This window comes from Meleagris gallopavo, chromosome 5, assembly GCF_905368555.1.
Source record: "Meleagris gallopavo chromosome 5, MGAL_WU_HG_1.1, whole genome shotgun sequence".
Taxonomy (NCBI): domain Eukaryota; kingdom Metazoa; phylum Chordata; class Aves; order Galliformes; family Phasianidae; genus Meleagris; species Meleagris gallopavo.
The window spans coordinates 5,061,247-5,075,170 of NC_139408.1; the positions used below are offsets into that span (position 1 = coordinate 5,061,247).

The following is a 13,924-nucleotide window of genomic DNA, read 5'->3' on the forward strand; positions in this document are numbered from 1 at the left end:
TTTAAAATCAACGGTAAGATCAGATGAAATGATAAACAGGATGCTCTGAAAGTCGCGTGAGATGCTTCTGCTGCTGTATGGTTTTTAGAGATTATATCAATGTTTTGAAAACATTTTGGAAACTGTTGCCACTTTTCAATTGGTGTGGCAGTGGGGTGAATGTATATCTAACTGACGTAATGATTTGTGAATTCTTGCTGTGCAGAGGTGATACCTCTCCAGATCCAGTCTGTCAGGCTGATTTGTCACATGATGCCTCCTTTAAGCAGCTATTGCCTCTGTACCACGAATCTGGTATAGATTCACTTCAAACAAATTTAGACTCCAGTTAGAAAATGCTGATGTTATTTTCATTCCCTTTTCTATCTTCTTCCAGGCGGAATCCCTAAGCCCTGCTCTGCCATAACCTCAAAGCCAGCTGCTGCCTGCCTGTCCCTCCCCATCCACCACTACCAAACCCTCCAGGACGCGGCTGAAGGCAGCACGCTGACTGATCGCCTCGAGCAGGCTGTGGGCTCGCAGCAGCAGCTCGCTGCCTCTGACATCACTCACGGAGCTCACATCCCACTCCGAGCTCCTTTCGTTAGTCGGTCCATCGGTCGGTAGAGGAGGCAGGAGACGCTGCGAAGAAGATCGGTGAGGAACAGAACGAAACAGGGGGGCTACATCATGAAATTCTTCCCTGCTTATTACTTGCTGCCTCTTTTTCCTGCACTGGTCTTCAGTGCTAGGTGAGTACAGAGAGCTATTTTGCTTACAGTTCTGTTCTGTTTGCTATTTATTCTTTTAGAGTTGGGATTTGCAGGAGGAATAACAGTGGTTTCAGCTTCTGTTAGGAAGTTTAAAGCACGGTTATCTTTTCTGATTCTTGTCTCTACCCCCCTCCCCCTCTTGATCCTCTGAGGCATGCTGAATCTTTTATGTGTTGTTTCTCGGTTTTGTATGTTGTTAGTTAAAGAGCTGCTCCTGTATAAGTTGACCCTCAGCTCATGAGATGAAACAGGACAGGGAACAAATATAAACTCCATATGTGTCCATATTGCTCCATATGCAGCAACAGAATCGTAGACTCAACATTGCTGGAAAAAACCTCCAAGATCATCCAGTCCAATATTTCCCCATTAATCCACATCTAAACATTTCAAATAGCATGGGAAATAAGGAAGCCAAAATGCTGAAATGGAGAATGTGCTAACACCTATTGAGTGCAGAAAAACAAGCACTTCAACAGTCTTATCCCAGCTCAGGCTTTTGCATCCAAACAGAGACCTATAGCTTATCTTCTTTCCGGTGAAATACAGGTGAGGTGTTGCAGTGTTATCTCAATGCCAGGAAATGTTGAAAAGTTCCTGCAATCCAGCAGCACTCCTTTCTGTGCAAGTACAGCATGTCACGAGAAAATACAAACAAAACCTACTGCAAACTCAAAATAAAAACTGTTCTGAAATGCAGTGCTCTGATAAGATAACGTGCGTTGCACAGTTGCTTAGAGATACTATGTTGTCTGGTCTGTGGGCATAACATGTTTAGCCAGGGGAAGATACAGCTGATAAACTCTATCCCATTGTCTTGTTTAGAGAAGAAGAGTTAATGCTGGGTGCAGAATAGATGTGTCCTAATAACACTGCTCACAGTTCAGGCTTCTTAAATTCCCATTGCTTGACAGAAAATTAACCTAAATTTTAAGCATGATGTTTCTCTGCTGTGTTATTAGTACTCAATCAGCTTCTAAGTCCATAGAGCACGTTATCAGAGGATGCGTGCATTTGTCAGGAAAATGCTTGGTAAGACATTTGTTCCTGTAGTTTGTTTGTTTGTTTTTTTTTCCTGCATCTTTCAAGCCTTAATTGTTCATGGAGTTTCAAAAAGAAAGTGCCTGCTAGGTACTCAAAGTAAGGTGGGGCAGGAGCACCTCTCAGTGCATATGCGAACACAAGACTGTGGAATTGTAAAATCTGAATGCAGGGAGAAGTGAGGAGCATCATAATGTTCAATTATTTTACTACTGCACTCTTTTTTCCTTTTTTTTTTTTTTTTGAGGGAGGTGATGGGGTTGTGTATGTAACTTTTATTTTTCTTTAATGTTTGTGGTTTAGAAACTATAGAACCAGTCAATATAAACAACTTCAATGCTCTTTGAAATATAAAACTCAGAGGAGAATTGCAACAGACTCATTCAGTAGGTTTCCTTTCTGATTTTATAAGCAGTCTAAGGAAACATTCACCAGCAGCCAAGCGTGAAACTTGTGAATTTAGATTAATAGTTCTACTCATTTAGAAGTAATATATATTCTTTTCTAAATTATGCCAAAGTTGAAGAGGGAAGGCAGTACCAGGGCAGTACAGAAACAAGTTTGCATCTTGCACAAGTTTGCACAAAAATGTAGTGAAAAGAAGCATGGGAAGTTACTTCAATTTTTCATATTGTATGGGTTTTATGAAAACTGAGATAAATGACTCATTGAGTGCTCAGGAGATGAATCTGGGAAAAAGGCCTCTAGTATCAAACTCCAAAAACATCCCTAATTGAGGGATGGAAATAATCAATGTGAGACTGTCCGCTTAAAATTCTGCTTAAGCACTGTTTTGTGTTGTGAAGTTTTGCTTTTGTGATACCATCCTGTAGCACAGGACACTGATGCTCTGCTATAGTTCTGGTGATTTATAAGACTGGAAGTACTGCACCATCCTGGTCAGCAGCTGCCTTCAGTTACTTGATTCTTAACTGCCTGCGTAGAACTTTGAGTCATTTTTCAACAGCGCATGATAGAAGCTTAAAAAAATGACACAGTGCTAACAATATGCCATCTACTGGAAGCAGATTATTCTCCTTCAGCAGAAGTCACTGCCTGTAGTTTGTAGCAGTCAGTATTTCTTGGGAACATATGGTTAATGCATTAGCTAGGCCTGAACATAACAGCATCTTAGGAGCAGTTGTGTGAGCAAAAAGCAGAATCTAATATCGTGCTGTGTGAAATTGCTTAGCTAAGGAAAAGCACAGGCCTTGTGATGCAGAAAGTTTTCCATTGTGATTTTTTTTTCTTCCCCTAAGTTTACAGAGAAGCGAAGCACCACTAGTTAATACGTTGGTGCTGAAATCAATGAACACAATATTTAATGCAGATGTGGACAATTGAAGTTTTTTCTTCCTCGCCTTATTTGATGTTATTCTTTGCCTCGTGTCATGGTTTTATACCTTCAGAAGACATCGGCATGTCCTCAAGGCTAATTGTAAAAAAAAATGACTTGACGAGTATAACTGCATTAGCACACATCTTGATGTACTTTATGACATTGTTAAGAAGACAAACATATGGTTCTTAAGCCTGTGTTCAGTATTAATGTCTGATTTTCAGAACAGTACTAATATCTTGTCATGGTCTTAAACCATGTAAATTAACCACATGTCTATTACATTAGAGAAAGTTCATGTTCTTAAAATGAACACTTTTCTGTATTACGTAAACTTGGTTTTCACAGAATCATCAAGATTGAAAATGAATTCCAAGTTCATCCAGTCCAACCATCCGCCTACCACCAGTATTTCCCCACTAAACATGTCCCTTAGGACAACATCTAAACATTTCTTGAACACCTTTTGATGTGGCTTTGAGAGTCAGTTATTACTCTTACTCATATTTCCATTTTCTTTGTACTGCCGAAGTGGTAATAAGATTGAGGTAAACTTGCCTGTCCAGTTAATGATTTATTTGGATGGAAATAGCAAAAATTAGTGCTTGGACTCCTACAAAAAGTTAAAGAGAATACATTTTTGAAGCTGAAATTACTATTCTAAAGCTTGTGTTTCCCTGTCTGTTTTCAGATTTCCTTGGACCGTTTGGTTTGGGCAGATGTAATGCAATGGTTGTGTACATATCATTTTTTCAGATTACACTGAAGACACTTACAGAAACAAGTCCTACAGAGCAGAGTATTCAATAAGTGCACATAGCGTGTAAAGCCCAAAGGATCTTATTTTGCCTGTGTGCTTTAATGGATGCAGATGCTTAAGCCTTCTGACTAGGAAAAATACTATTTGTGGAAGAGAATAACTGCATGAAGTTATTCATTTGGGCTAGTAACTGAGATCTGCAGCACTGATTATCTTGTCGAAAGAGTCTTGCTTGTTTTAAGCTAGAAGGAAAATTTTCTATGAATTAATTAACCATTACAATTAGAAGATTGGGTATTTAAATCAGCAATGTTTCTGTTGCCCAAATGACAAATATCTGACTCATTAGAAGTATCTGGGTGTGAAGCAAAATTGGTATTTTTATCTAAGACAAGTGCCTAAGAGACAGGAATTTTCTGTCCACGCATAAAATTTGCCAGATGCAAAATTGGATTGAAATAGAATTTTATAGCTGAGAATAAGCATAGGATGCATTTCCATAATAATATTAATAAAACTAAGCAGCAACTCACTAAATGGCTGTGCAAACACTAGGGCTGTGAAAGGCAGAATTTGTATTTTTTTCATGTCAGTGAAATGCTTGATGCTTTTTTTTCTTAATAGTGTAACGGAGTGACAGTCTTACAAAACCAATGTGAGAAGGCAATGTAGAATTCACTGTCTTCTGAAGAAATACTACCTTTGTTTTTCATTAGAATAAAAGTAGTGTGCCCATTTCTGGTAGGCGGGTATTTCTTAATGCTGGTATGTGTTTTGGTTTGTTGTACCCCTACTGTTGGAAGAGATGTAAATAACTTGAACTCACTTCCTCTACAAAATATGAGAACCTGACTCAAATGCTTGCTTTTTCCCCATCCTGTATGTTCGATGTCAGCTATTTTCTTTAAAGCATCTGTTGGTTTTGGTAACTTCTTCTAAAGTACATAAGAGTACTGGTATCTTTCTTTCAGATAATATTGTTTGAAGGACTTCATCTGAGCCTTGATGATGGGTAAACGTGAATGTCTTAGACATTACTATACTGGGAGACATGGAAAAGGAAAGAAATGTTGAAAGAAATCATTTTTTTTTTTTGTTTTTTTTTTTTTTTTTTTTTGTTTGTTGTTTTTTCTTTCTAGTTCTTAAACTCTTGATCTTGGAAACAGGAACAAGTTGCCTAGGGATGTGGTTGATGCCCTATCCCTGGAGACTTTCAAGGCAAGGCTGGATCAGGCCCTGGGCAAGCTGATCTAGCTGTGGAGTCCCTATTCATTGCAGGGGATTTGGATTAGATTCCTTCAGAGGTCCCTTCCAATTCTAAGGATCCTATGATTCTACACTATTAAACACATATGGCTTATGGACAGATGTTCAAAGTGACTTTTTTGCTCAGACTGATAGGAGAGTAGAAAGAACCCTGCCCCTTCCTAGATTTTGAGGTGGAAGAGTAAGACTTCCTTGTGGTGCTGTCCTTGTCTGTAACCACACTACTGATATGCCCTTGCGCAGGTGGCTGAAAGCAGCCCACCCTTCTGGGATCTTAGGCTGAGGTCTAGCAGCATCCTTCCTTTTGCCCATGACTTTCAGTGAACTGAGGGAAAAAAAAGAGTTTGATGTAGACTACTTTAGCATTTTCATGTAAGCTGGGTGAATAACAAAGACTGTTTTAATATTGTGCTTTTTGAATACTTCCAGAAATGCAAAGGTGTTGACTCACTCCTGTGTCTCCTGCTCAGAATTCCTTTCACATTTACTTAAGCCATCTGAGTTTTCTAGTCTGCAGAATTATTCTTGTTTCTATCAAGCATGTATGATTATGCATGGAAGGTTGACGTTTTGCAAGTACTTGGTTTGTGGAAGTGTCATTCAGCATATGACATGCAATCTTATTATACCTGAAGAAAGCATACACTTTGCTGTGGGCTGTGTTTAAAAACAAGGAGAGGAGTTTACTTGTGGTATAGCTCCATTATTTCTAGGAATGTATTTGGCTCAATTTTATTATTGATGCGTAAGTGAGGGCCTAAAGCAGCAAACAATGTGGTTTCACTGTTTGGTGAAAGAAAGCCCTTTCTTTCTTCTAGGAGAAATTTTGAGCTTTGGTTTTATTAAAATCAAAAGAAAAAAAGAAAAAAGCAGAAAACACCATACTTGAAAAATAAATAAATATAAATAAATGCCAAATAAATGAATAAAATCACACCGCAATTCTAAAACAACAGCAAAATAACAAGCAACCAAACCAAGAAGAAACCATTGGGCTTGTGATTTAGTCCAGGGGTGTTCAAGATAGTTTTCAAACAAGGTAGATGGGGCACATCCATCTGTCAGAGAAAAGTAAAGCAGAACCTGTTAGGGGCAGACTTCTTGGCATCAGAATGAATTTCCTTAAGGCTGATCAGAGAGTCCCTGTGCTTGCACTACAGTTTACTATGTAGATAGATATATTCTTAATATCAGCCTTATGCAGAACGTTTACTTCTCCATGGTTGCAGTTTGTTTACACTGGCACAACCACAAATTTAATCTGTTTGTCTCCCACTCAAAGTGAAAGGGTAGAAAAGTAGTAGATTCTGGTCAATACTTATAGTTTTTATGAGATTATATTCTCTGATGATGGGGCTAGTTTCTGATGAAGAATAATAACCTTGGAATTGTTATGCTTTTAATGTTTTATATCAGACAATAAGATAACTTAGGAAAGTACTCTACAAATGTAAGCCATCAACCTAAATTAGAACTCCAGATAGCCTGTCTCTGTTTGGTGAGAAATACTATAAAATAAATTATTTTGAGGTATTTATGTTATATTAAAAAAAAAAAAAAGGAAAAAAAATATAAGGGGAGTAGAAGAAAGGATGATGCTAAAAAAAAAAAAAAAAAACAAAAAACAACCACTAAGAAAACAAAATAAAACAACAAAAAAACCATACCCTTCAGGAGTAACTTATTTTACATTTGATCTAACTTTGGATAGAATTTTTAATTTCCATGCAATATCAGTTAAATCTCAAAGTTTTCTAGAATTCAGTCTTAAAAATGTAATATAATGGTTGGACTTCTGGTTGTTATGCTACGTATAATGCATTTCTGCTCAGGACACTGGCAGTGGAGATGCTTTTGAAATTTCCAATGTCTTTTTTGTTTTCAGGGAAATTGTAATTGACACTTCACTGTTTTTCTTATTTATTAGTTCAACTAGGTCTGGGTTTATATCCAGATATCAAAGTAAAGTTGAAATCCCTCCTTCTACAAAAATGCACTTCATATTGCTTCTATGTTTAACAGAAACCTGTTCCCAGACAGTGATCCTTATGATATACCAATCTGCAGACAAATAAATCTCATTTATGCAACTTGTCAGAAAGTGTTTCTTCTCGTTGTCTGGTTTTGCTCACTGGATGTCTTGTAAGGTCTGTAAGTATTTTCTGAAAGGAAGACAAGTGATGTTTTTGCCAAAAAGAATAAAAATATTTCAGACTATCCTTCAATCTCAGTATTGTGCCAAGGCTTAAGATGTTATATTTGTTATATTTGCTATTTCAAACTTGCAGGAGTGGCAAGCGTCTTTTAGCAATGCTGAAGAATAAATTGGAAAATATGACGTTGCTTCAAATAGTGTCTGAACTGTTCTCATCTTCTTATGCTGTTACTCACCCCCCTTCTTGCTTTACGTCATTTCACTCCCACGTTTATTAATCCTTACTGCATATTAGAGGGAGCACTAAAAGAAACATTGCTGACATCTCTTCTCTGTTTGCTGAAACATACTGTTCTTGAATCACAAGAGAAATTAATGTCTAGGATTTTTGAGCTGAAGAAATAAGTCTGTGGAATTGCTCAATATCTTATTTGCTAGTGTTGATTGACAGCATCTATGGAAAGCAGCATAGGGAGACGTCGAATTCCTCATGTGTTCTGCCTCCACGTGCTGAGAAGATAAGGCCAGCATGCTGCTAGATGCTGTATTTTACCCAAATTGTTAATTATTCCAGCTATTTGCATGCTTCTATTCTTAGGAATGCTAATGTTTCATCAGTTCACATTCACAACATCCTTGTGGGGTATAGGTGGGCTTGTTCCTCATTTGCAGAGTAGGAAAGTGGAAGCTCATTAAAAACCAGACTTGCTGTCAGACAAGTTGCAGCGTTAAAAATAAAAGAATGCATTTACTGAATTCTGCATCATTGTAGAACTGGCACTTTCCCCTTTTAGTTGGAGGTGGAACTGCAGCAGAGCATTCCTCTAACATCTCTGTATGAACTTTTTGAGGTTATCACATTTCTGTTAAGCACCATTGCTATGCCTTTGGAGCCTTGTTGCTTTTTATGATGGTGGAACTGTACCAGTGGACAAGGGAAGAGCCACTAGTGTCATCTGTCAGGACTTCAGTGAGGCCTTTGACACGGTACCCCACAATATCCTTCTCTACAGATTGGAGAGATACGGATTTGATTGGTGGACTGTTCAGTGAATGAGAAACTGGTTGTGAAGTCATACTCAGATAACGGTGATCAGTGGCTCCATGTCCGGATGGAGACCAGTGACAAATGATGTCCCACAGGGGTCAGCACGCAGGCCAGTGTTCTTTAACATCTTCATAAGTGACATAAACAGTGGAATTGAGCACACCCTCAACAGTCCTGTAATCTCACTATAGTGTAAACCTTTAATATCTTTGCAGGAGCTGTTATGGATCTTTGTAAAACTTGGTCGAATAGTGAAAGGGGTCAGGAAGGAGATTACCAGGCCTTATAGGTCATAAGAAAAAGGTTGTTGGTTACTAGTACCATATATGTGAATTCACAGCACCTGATTTTTTTCTTTTCAAGTGATTCTGTGACTTTGTTGGTGCGAATGGAAAGAGAAGTAAGCAATGTGACTTTTTCTTGGAACCAGTGAATTCGAGGACTGGGAGTGACATTAATGACAGTAATACATTATGCCCACTTGATTTATGCCTTATGGTAAAGCTCTTTTTTTTCCCGTTCCCATCACGTTTGAATGATTTTGCAGTTGTGTTCTATTTCTTCAGACTAGCCTGTGGCAGTAAGCAGGAAGAAGAAAGTGAGACTTTATTGAAATGTAGATGACAAAAGAAAAATGTGTGAAAATGGAATTGGCAAGACTCTGAAAAGCAGATGTGCTCTGAGTGGCTTCAGATTGGCTGTTGTGGAATTTTATTCCTGCTGACGCAGCATAGTGAAATGTGTGCTCAGTATGCAAAGAGAGAATGTCTGTCATCACAAATGTTGTTTTTTAATGGAGAAATAAAGTCAGTTGTACTCATACCTCACTTACACCTTATTTTAAGAAGTAATTTTCAGGATAGGATGAAGATCATTCAGGGTTCACAGCAAACACCTGTGTTCTGTAAATAGCTGAACCTTTGAGCAGCTTTGCTGAAACTGATCAGTTCAGGACTAATTCTCATCTTCTATGCCCAGGTACCCAAAATAATCATTGTCTTCTAACTGCCAAGTAGTGAATGGTTGAGTCCATCACGCCGCTGCAGGTTTACCTGCAGTGTGTATGAGTTCCTGGCATGTTCTCTCCTGAAAATACTCACTGTGGCTTTTCTGTTTTCTTTGTTTCATGTGAAAGGAGCCAATTTTTGCCAAAGGGCCAGACGTTTCAGAAAGACTTAATACCTATAATCTGCACTGGATTTTCTTTCTTTAAGTGTGCTGAATGAATCTAATCTTAGTGCCTTTTGAATTTCAAATGGGGGGCAGCACAATGGCTGCACTGACATTGTAAAAATCTGAACATAAATGGAAGCTATACACTTGAAAATGGGACTGGTATTCAGCTGCTGAGTTATATCTGGGATACCAAATAGTCATGACTGTTAGAAATCCATTCTGACCCCTTTCAGAAAGTCTAGCTTTGCAGCTTTCTTTGTTTCGCTGGGAGTTGAAAAATTAGGTTATTTGACTAAATGTTGAGGTTAAGGCTTGGAAAATGCTCTCAGAACCATGGTGCACCATGACAGTGGGGTGAGAGGGTTCTCAGAATTCTCAGCATCCTTGTGCTTTCCTTGTGTTATCTTCATTAAGTGTCTCCAACTGGGCAATAAGTGCAGCCTGTACTATTTAACTTGGTGGACAACTCAGTCTTAGAAAACGCTTTCTCTGAAATCTCTATATTTGTATACTATGATAGAAAAAAATACACTCAACTGCGTAGACAGTGAATAGAGATTCCTCTGCGGTTGCTTTTCTATTTACTTGGAAAATGATTGGCTGCTATTCAGTGCACACAGAGGTGCTCTGGCTCAGAAAAGCTTACAAAAGCAGTCTTTTAATTTCATACATTTAACTCAGAGCTTCCTCTTCCTGTTTCAAACGTGTTCTTTCCTTAGCTGGAGCCCTTTTGGCTCAAGGGAAGAGCCCTTTCCCCTGGAAGAGGAAAGAAAAGCAGGTTTCTCCAAATCCGTTTGAAGAACTGATTAATAATTGTTTAAAGCAGAATTTCCTATCCAGTTTTTACAGCAATTTAATGTTATCTGTTTGATGTGATATATGGTATTGCCCCTTTCATGCATACTCAAGACATAAATAACTTCTGAAATAGCTAGGAAGAAATGCAAGACAATGCATATACCTGAAATAAGTGCTTTAAAATTATAGGATACTTTCATCTGAGACGAATCCACACAGCACTGGTTTATAGCATATAATCTGATAAGGTTTAAACTATCTGCATCAAATAGATGATGGACAGAAGTTGATACTGAAGTTGGGGTTACAGTGTTATACGTTTACATTTTACTTTTACTTTGTAAGAACATCACGTGTTTACTGCTTAAACTTGATTAAGTCACACGTTAAAAGGATGCTTTTTTACGTAGTAGAAAACATTCCTTGGTAATGTTTAATTATTACAGGAACATGAAATTTTTGTCTGACTACATAAATCCTGTGGAACAATGGGAAGTTGACAAGAATGGCAGAGGAAGGTGAAAATATCTTGTATGAAATAATTTCACCTATCTTAAAACTTTCCAAGTTACACCAAAAGAAATGATCCTTACGGATCTTGAGCCGTTCCTATAGAAGAACATTCAGAGAGGTACTGAACTCGTTGTTGTTCTGAATGTTTGCAGAGATGGCTTCAAACTGTATCAGGGGAAATTTAGGCTGGACATTAGGAAATACTACTTTTCTGAAAGAGTGGTCAAGCACTGGAAGGGGCTGCCTAGGGAGGTGGTGGAGTCATCGACCCCGGAGGTGTTCAAGGAACGTTTGGATTTTGTGTAGAGGGATGTGGTTTAGTGAGTACTGTTGGTGATAGGTGGAGAGTTGGACTGGATGATCTTGAAGGTCTTTTCCAACCTTGATGATTCTGTGATTCAGCGATTAATCTGGACAAGTAGGCATATATGTTTTCAGCAGTTCAGTTGGTGACTGAAGTGTAAACAAATACACATAGCTAACTATCCCCTCCCAACCACATGACTTGCAAGAAAACAGCTAGGAAGATTCACTATATGACACCATAAATGAGAAATCACCATAATCATTCAGGCACCTCATTGAATGAGGTCAGAGGGGTGTGGTGGAAAAACTGTTTGTTTTTAGCATCTGTTTATAAGAAGTAGATTAAAAGGGGTGTTACGTGATGAATGACAATGCTCAAGTATTGATGCAATCCTTGAGAGCCTCTCTTCATTTGTATCTTAACAAAGGCTAACTATGTCCAGGTGCTTTTTCTATACAAAGGTGAATATATAGTTGTATACGTAAGTTGTGTGTGAGATACAGTTGTCTGAGAAGACTTTAGAGTGTGGAGAGAAGGAGACTCATTCTGCTCTCCCTGTTACTACTCAGGACTTAAATTCTGGTACCAGATGTAAGTTTAATGATTTAAATCTTCAAAGTTTTAGAGAAATGCTCTGTACACTTTAATAAATGATGACACGTAAATCTTTCACTGCTCTGCAGATTACGCATCGTATGTAAGAGTCTTAGCTATCATAGTGGAACGATGCTTAAGCTGGGGGTGAGGCAATCGACTCGACTGAAGTGCATCTATACCAATGCACAAGTATGAGCAACAAGCAAGAAGAGTTGGAAGCGATTGTGAGTCAGGCTAGTTATGACCTTGTTGCTATTACTGAAACATGGTGGGACCACTCCCATGACTGGAGTGCTGTGATCGATGGCTACAAGCTCTTCAGAAGAGATAGACGAGGAAAGAAGGGTGGTGGTGTGGCCCTTTTATATTAAAGACTGTTTTGCTGTTGAAGAGTTCGGGGTTGGGAATAACAGAGTTGAGTGTCTATGGGTGAGGATCGGGGAAGGCCTGTAGGGGCAACATCTTGGTGGGGGTCTGTTATAGACCGCCTAATCAGGATGAAGAGTTGGACAAGGCATTCTATGAGCAGCTCGCAGAAGTCATGCGATCGCCAGCGCTTGTTCTCATGGGAGACTTCAACTTCCCTGATATATCTTGAAAATATAACACAGCACAGAGGAAGCAGTCCAGGAGGTTTCTAGACTGCGTGGAAGATAGCTTCCTTATGCAACTGGTAGGAGAAGCCTACCAGGGATCGTGCCCTGCTAGAACTGGTCTTCGCTAAAAGAGAAGGACTTGGGGACAAGTGGCTGGATGATTATGAAGAGGAAGGGACCTGGGGGTGTTCGGCTGAACATGAGCCAACAGTGTGCCCAGGTGGCCATGAGGGCCAATGGCATCCTGGCCTGCATTAGAAATAGTGTGGCCAGCAGGACAGAGAGGTGATCATCCTCCTGTACTCAGCACTGGTGAGGCCACACCTCGAGTATTGTGTTCAGTTTTGGGCCCCTCCCTACAAGAAAGACATTGAGACCCTGGAATGTGTCCAGAGAAGGGCAACAAAACTGGTGAGGGGTCTGGAGCACAAGTCTTATGAGGAGCGGCTGAGGGAACTGGGATTTTTTCATCTGGAGAAGAGGGAAAGCTCAGGGCAGACCTCATTGCACTCTACAACTGCCTGAAGGGAGGTTGTGGTGAAGAGGGGTTTGACCTCTTGTCCCAGGCAACAAACAGGACCCGGGGAAATGGCCACAAGTTGTACCAGAGGAGATTTTAGGTTAGACATGAGGAAAAACTTTTTCTCTCAGAGAGTGGTAAGGCACCACCCAGGGAGGTGGTGGAGTCGCCGTCTCTGGCAGTGTTCAAGAGGCATCTGGACGAGGAGCTGTGAGATCTGGTTTAGTGCTTGTGGTAGCAGTGGTAATGAGAGGACGGTTGGACTAGATGATGTTATAGGTTGTTTTCAACCTCGTGATTCTATGATATGATTCTATGATCATTATTTACCCTATGCTAATGAGGGTGGAGAGAATTTGTACCTGTTTCTTCTTAATTAAATGAGAAAGAATGGTGGTAGGAAAATCGTCTAATCTGAAGGGAATGGTGAAATGTCACAGTGGTTTTGATGAAGATAAACCTGAAAATGCAAACTTGGATACAATGTATAGTGTGTGTTTTTAATTGTGAGATCTTTTGCTCAAGGGAAATGAATAAATATGTATAAAGTATGTGTCTGCATGTAAAGGGTTTCACAGTTCATTATGTGTCCACAGTTTGTAGAAAGACTGATTACTGGCTATTTCTTCTCAGTGACTTGAATTAGATATGCATACTTCTCCTTGTAAGCAATTAAGTCCTTCAGAGCAGCTGCATCATTTGTTTTGTTCTTGTTTGTTGGTTTTTTTTTTTTTTTTTTTTTTGCAGCTAGGGCATCACATTTGGATATGACTTTTGCAAACAGAAACATCAAATGATTTCTCCAGACAACATTATGTTTTAATTCTTATGTATTTTACTTCCTTCAAAGGCAAGAAGTTATACTGGAGACAAGCATGGTTTCTGGAAAACAGGCTTATCTCCAATTATTATGCTAATGTATACTTTTGCAGTCTTTCAGCTGAAGAAATTGCAGAGTATCTACAGAAAGCTGTTATGTTAATAATGCCATTAGCTAGTGCCATAATGGCACAAGTCTAGCACTCCTGAAAAGGTAACTCTGGAAACCACAGATTT

At 39.1% G+C, this 13,924-nt stretch overlaps 1 protein-coding gene across 10 annotated transcripts in view; it reads left to right on the top strand.

Moving 5' to 3' along the window:
- Nucleotides 1–13,924, top strand: part of LOC100539913 (leucine zipper protein 2-like) — a 251,299-nt gene that overhangs the window by 116,385 nt on the left and 120,990 nt on the right. For all 10 annotated transcript variants that reach the window (XM_085223953.1, XM_085223956.1, XM_085223954.1 and 7 more), the window contains one exon: nucleotides 377–731. In XM_085223953.1, the coding sequence (XP_085080079.1) occupies nucleotides 670–731 (62 nt within the window). In that variant the 5' untranslated portion in view covers nucleotides 377–669. The remainder of the gene's footprint in view (nucleotides 1–376; nucleotides 732–13,924) is intronic.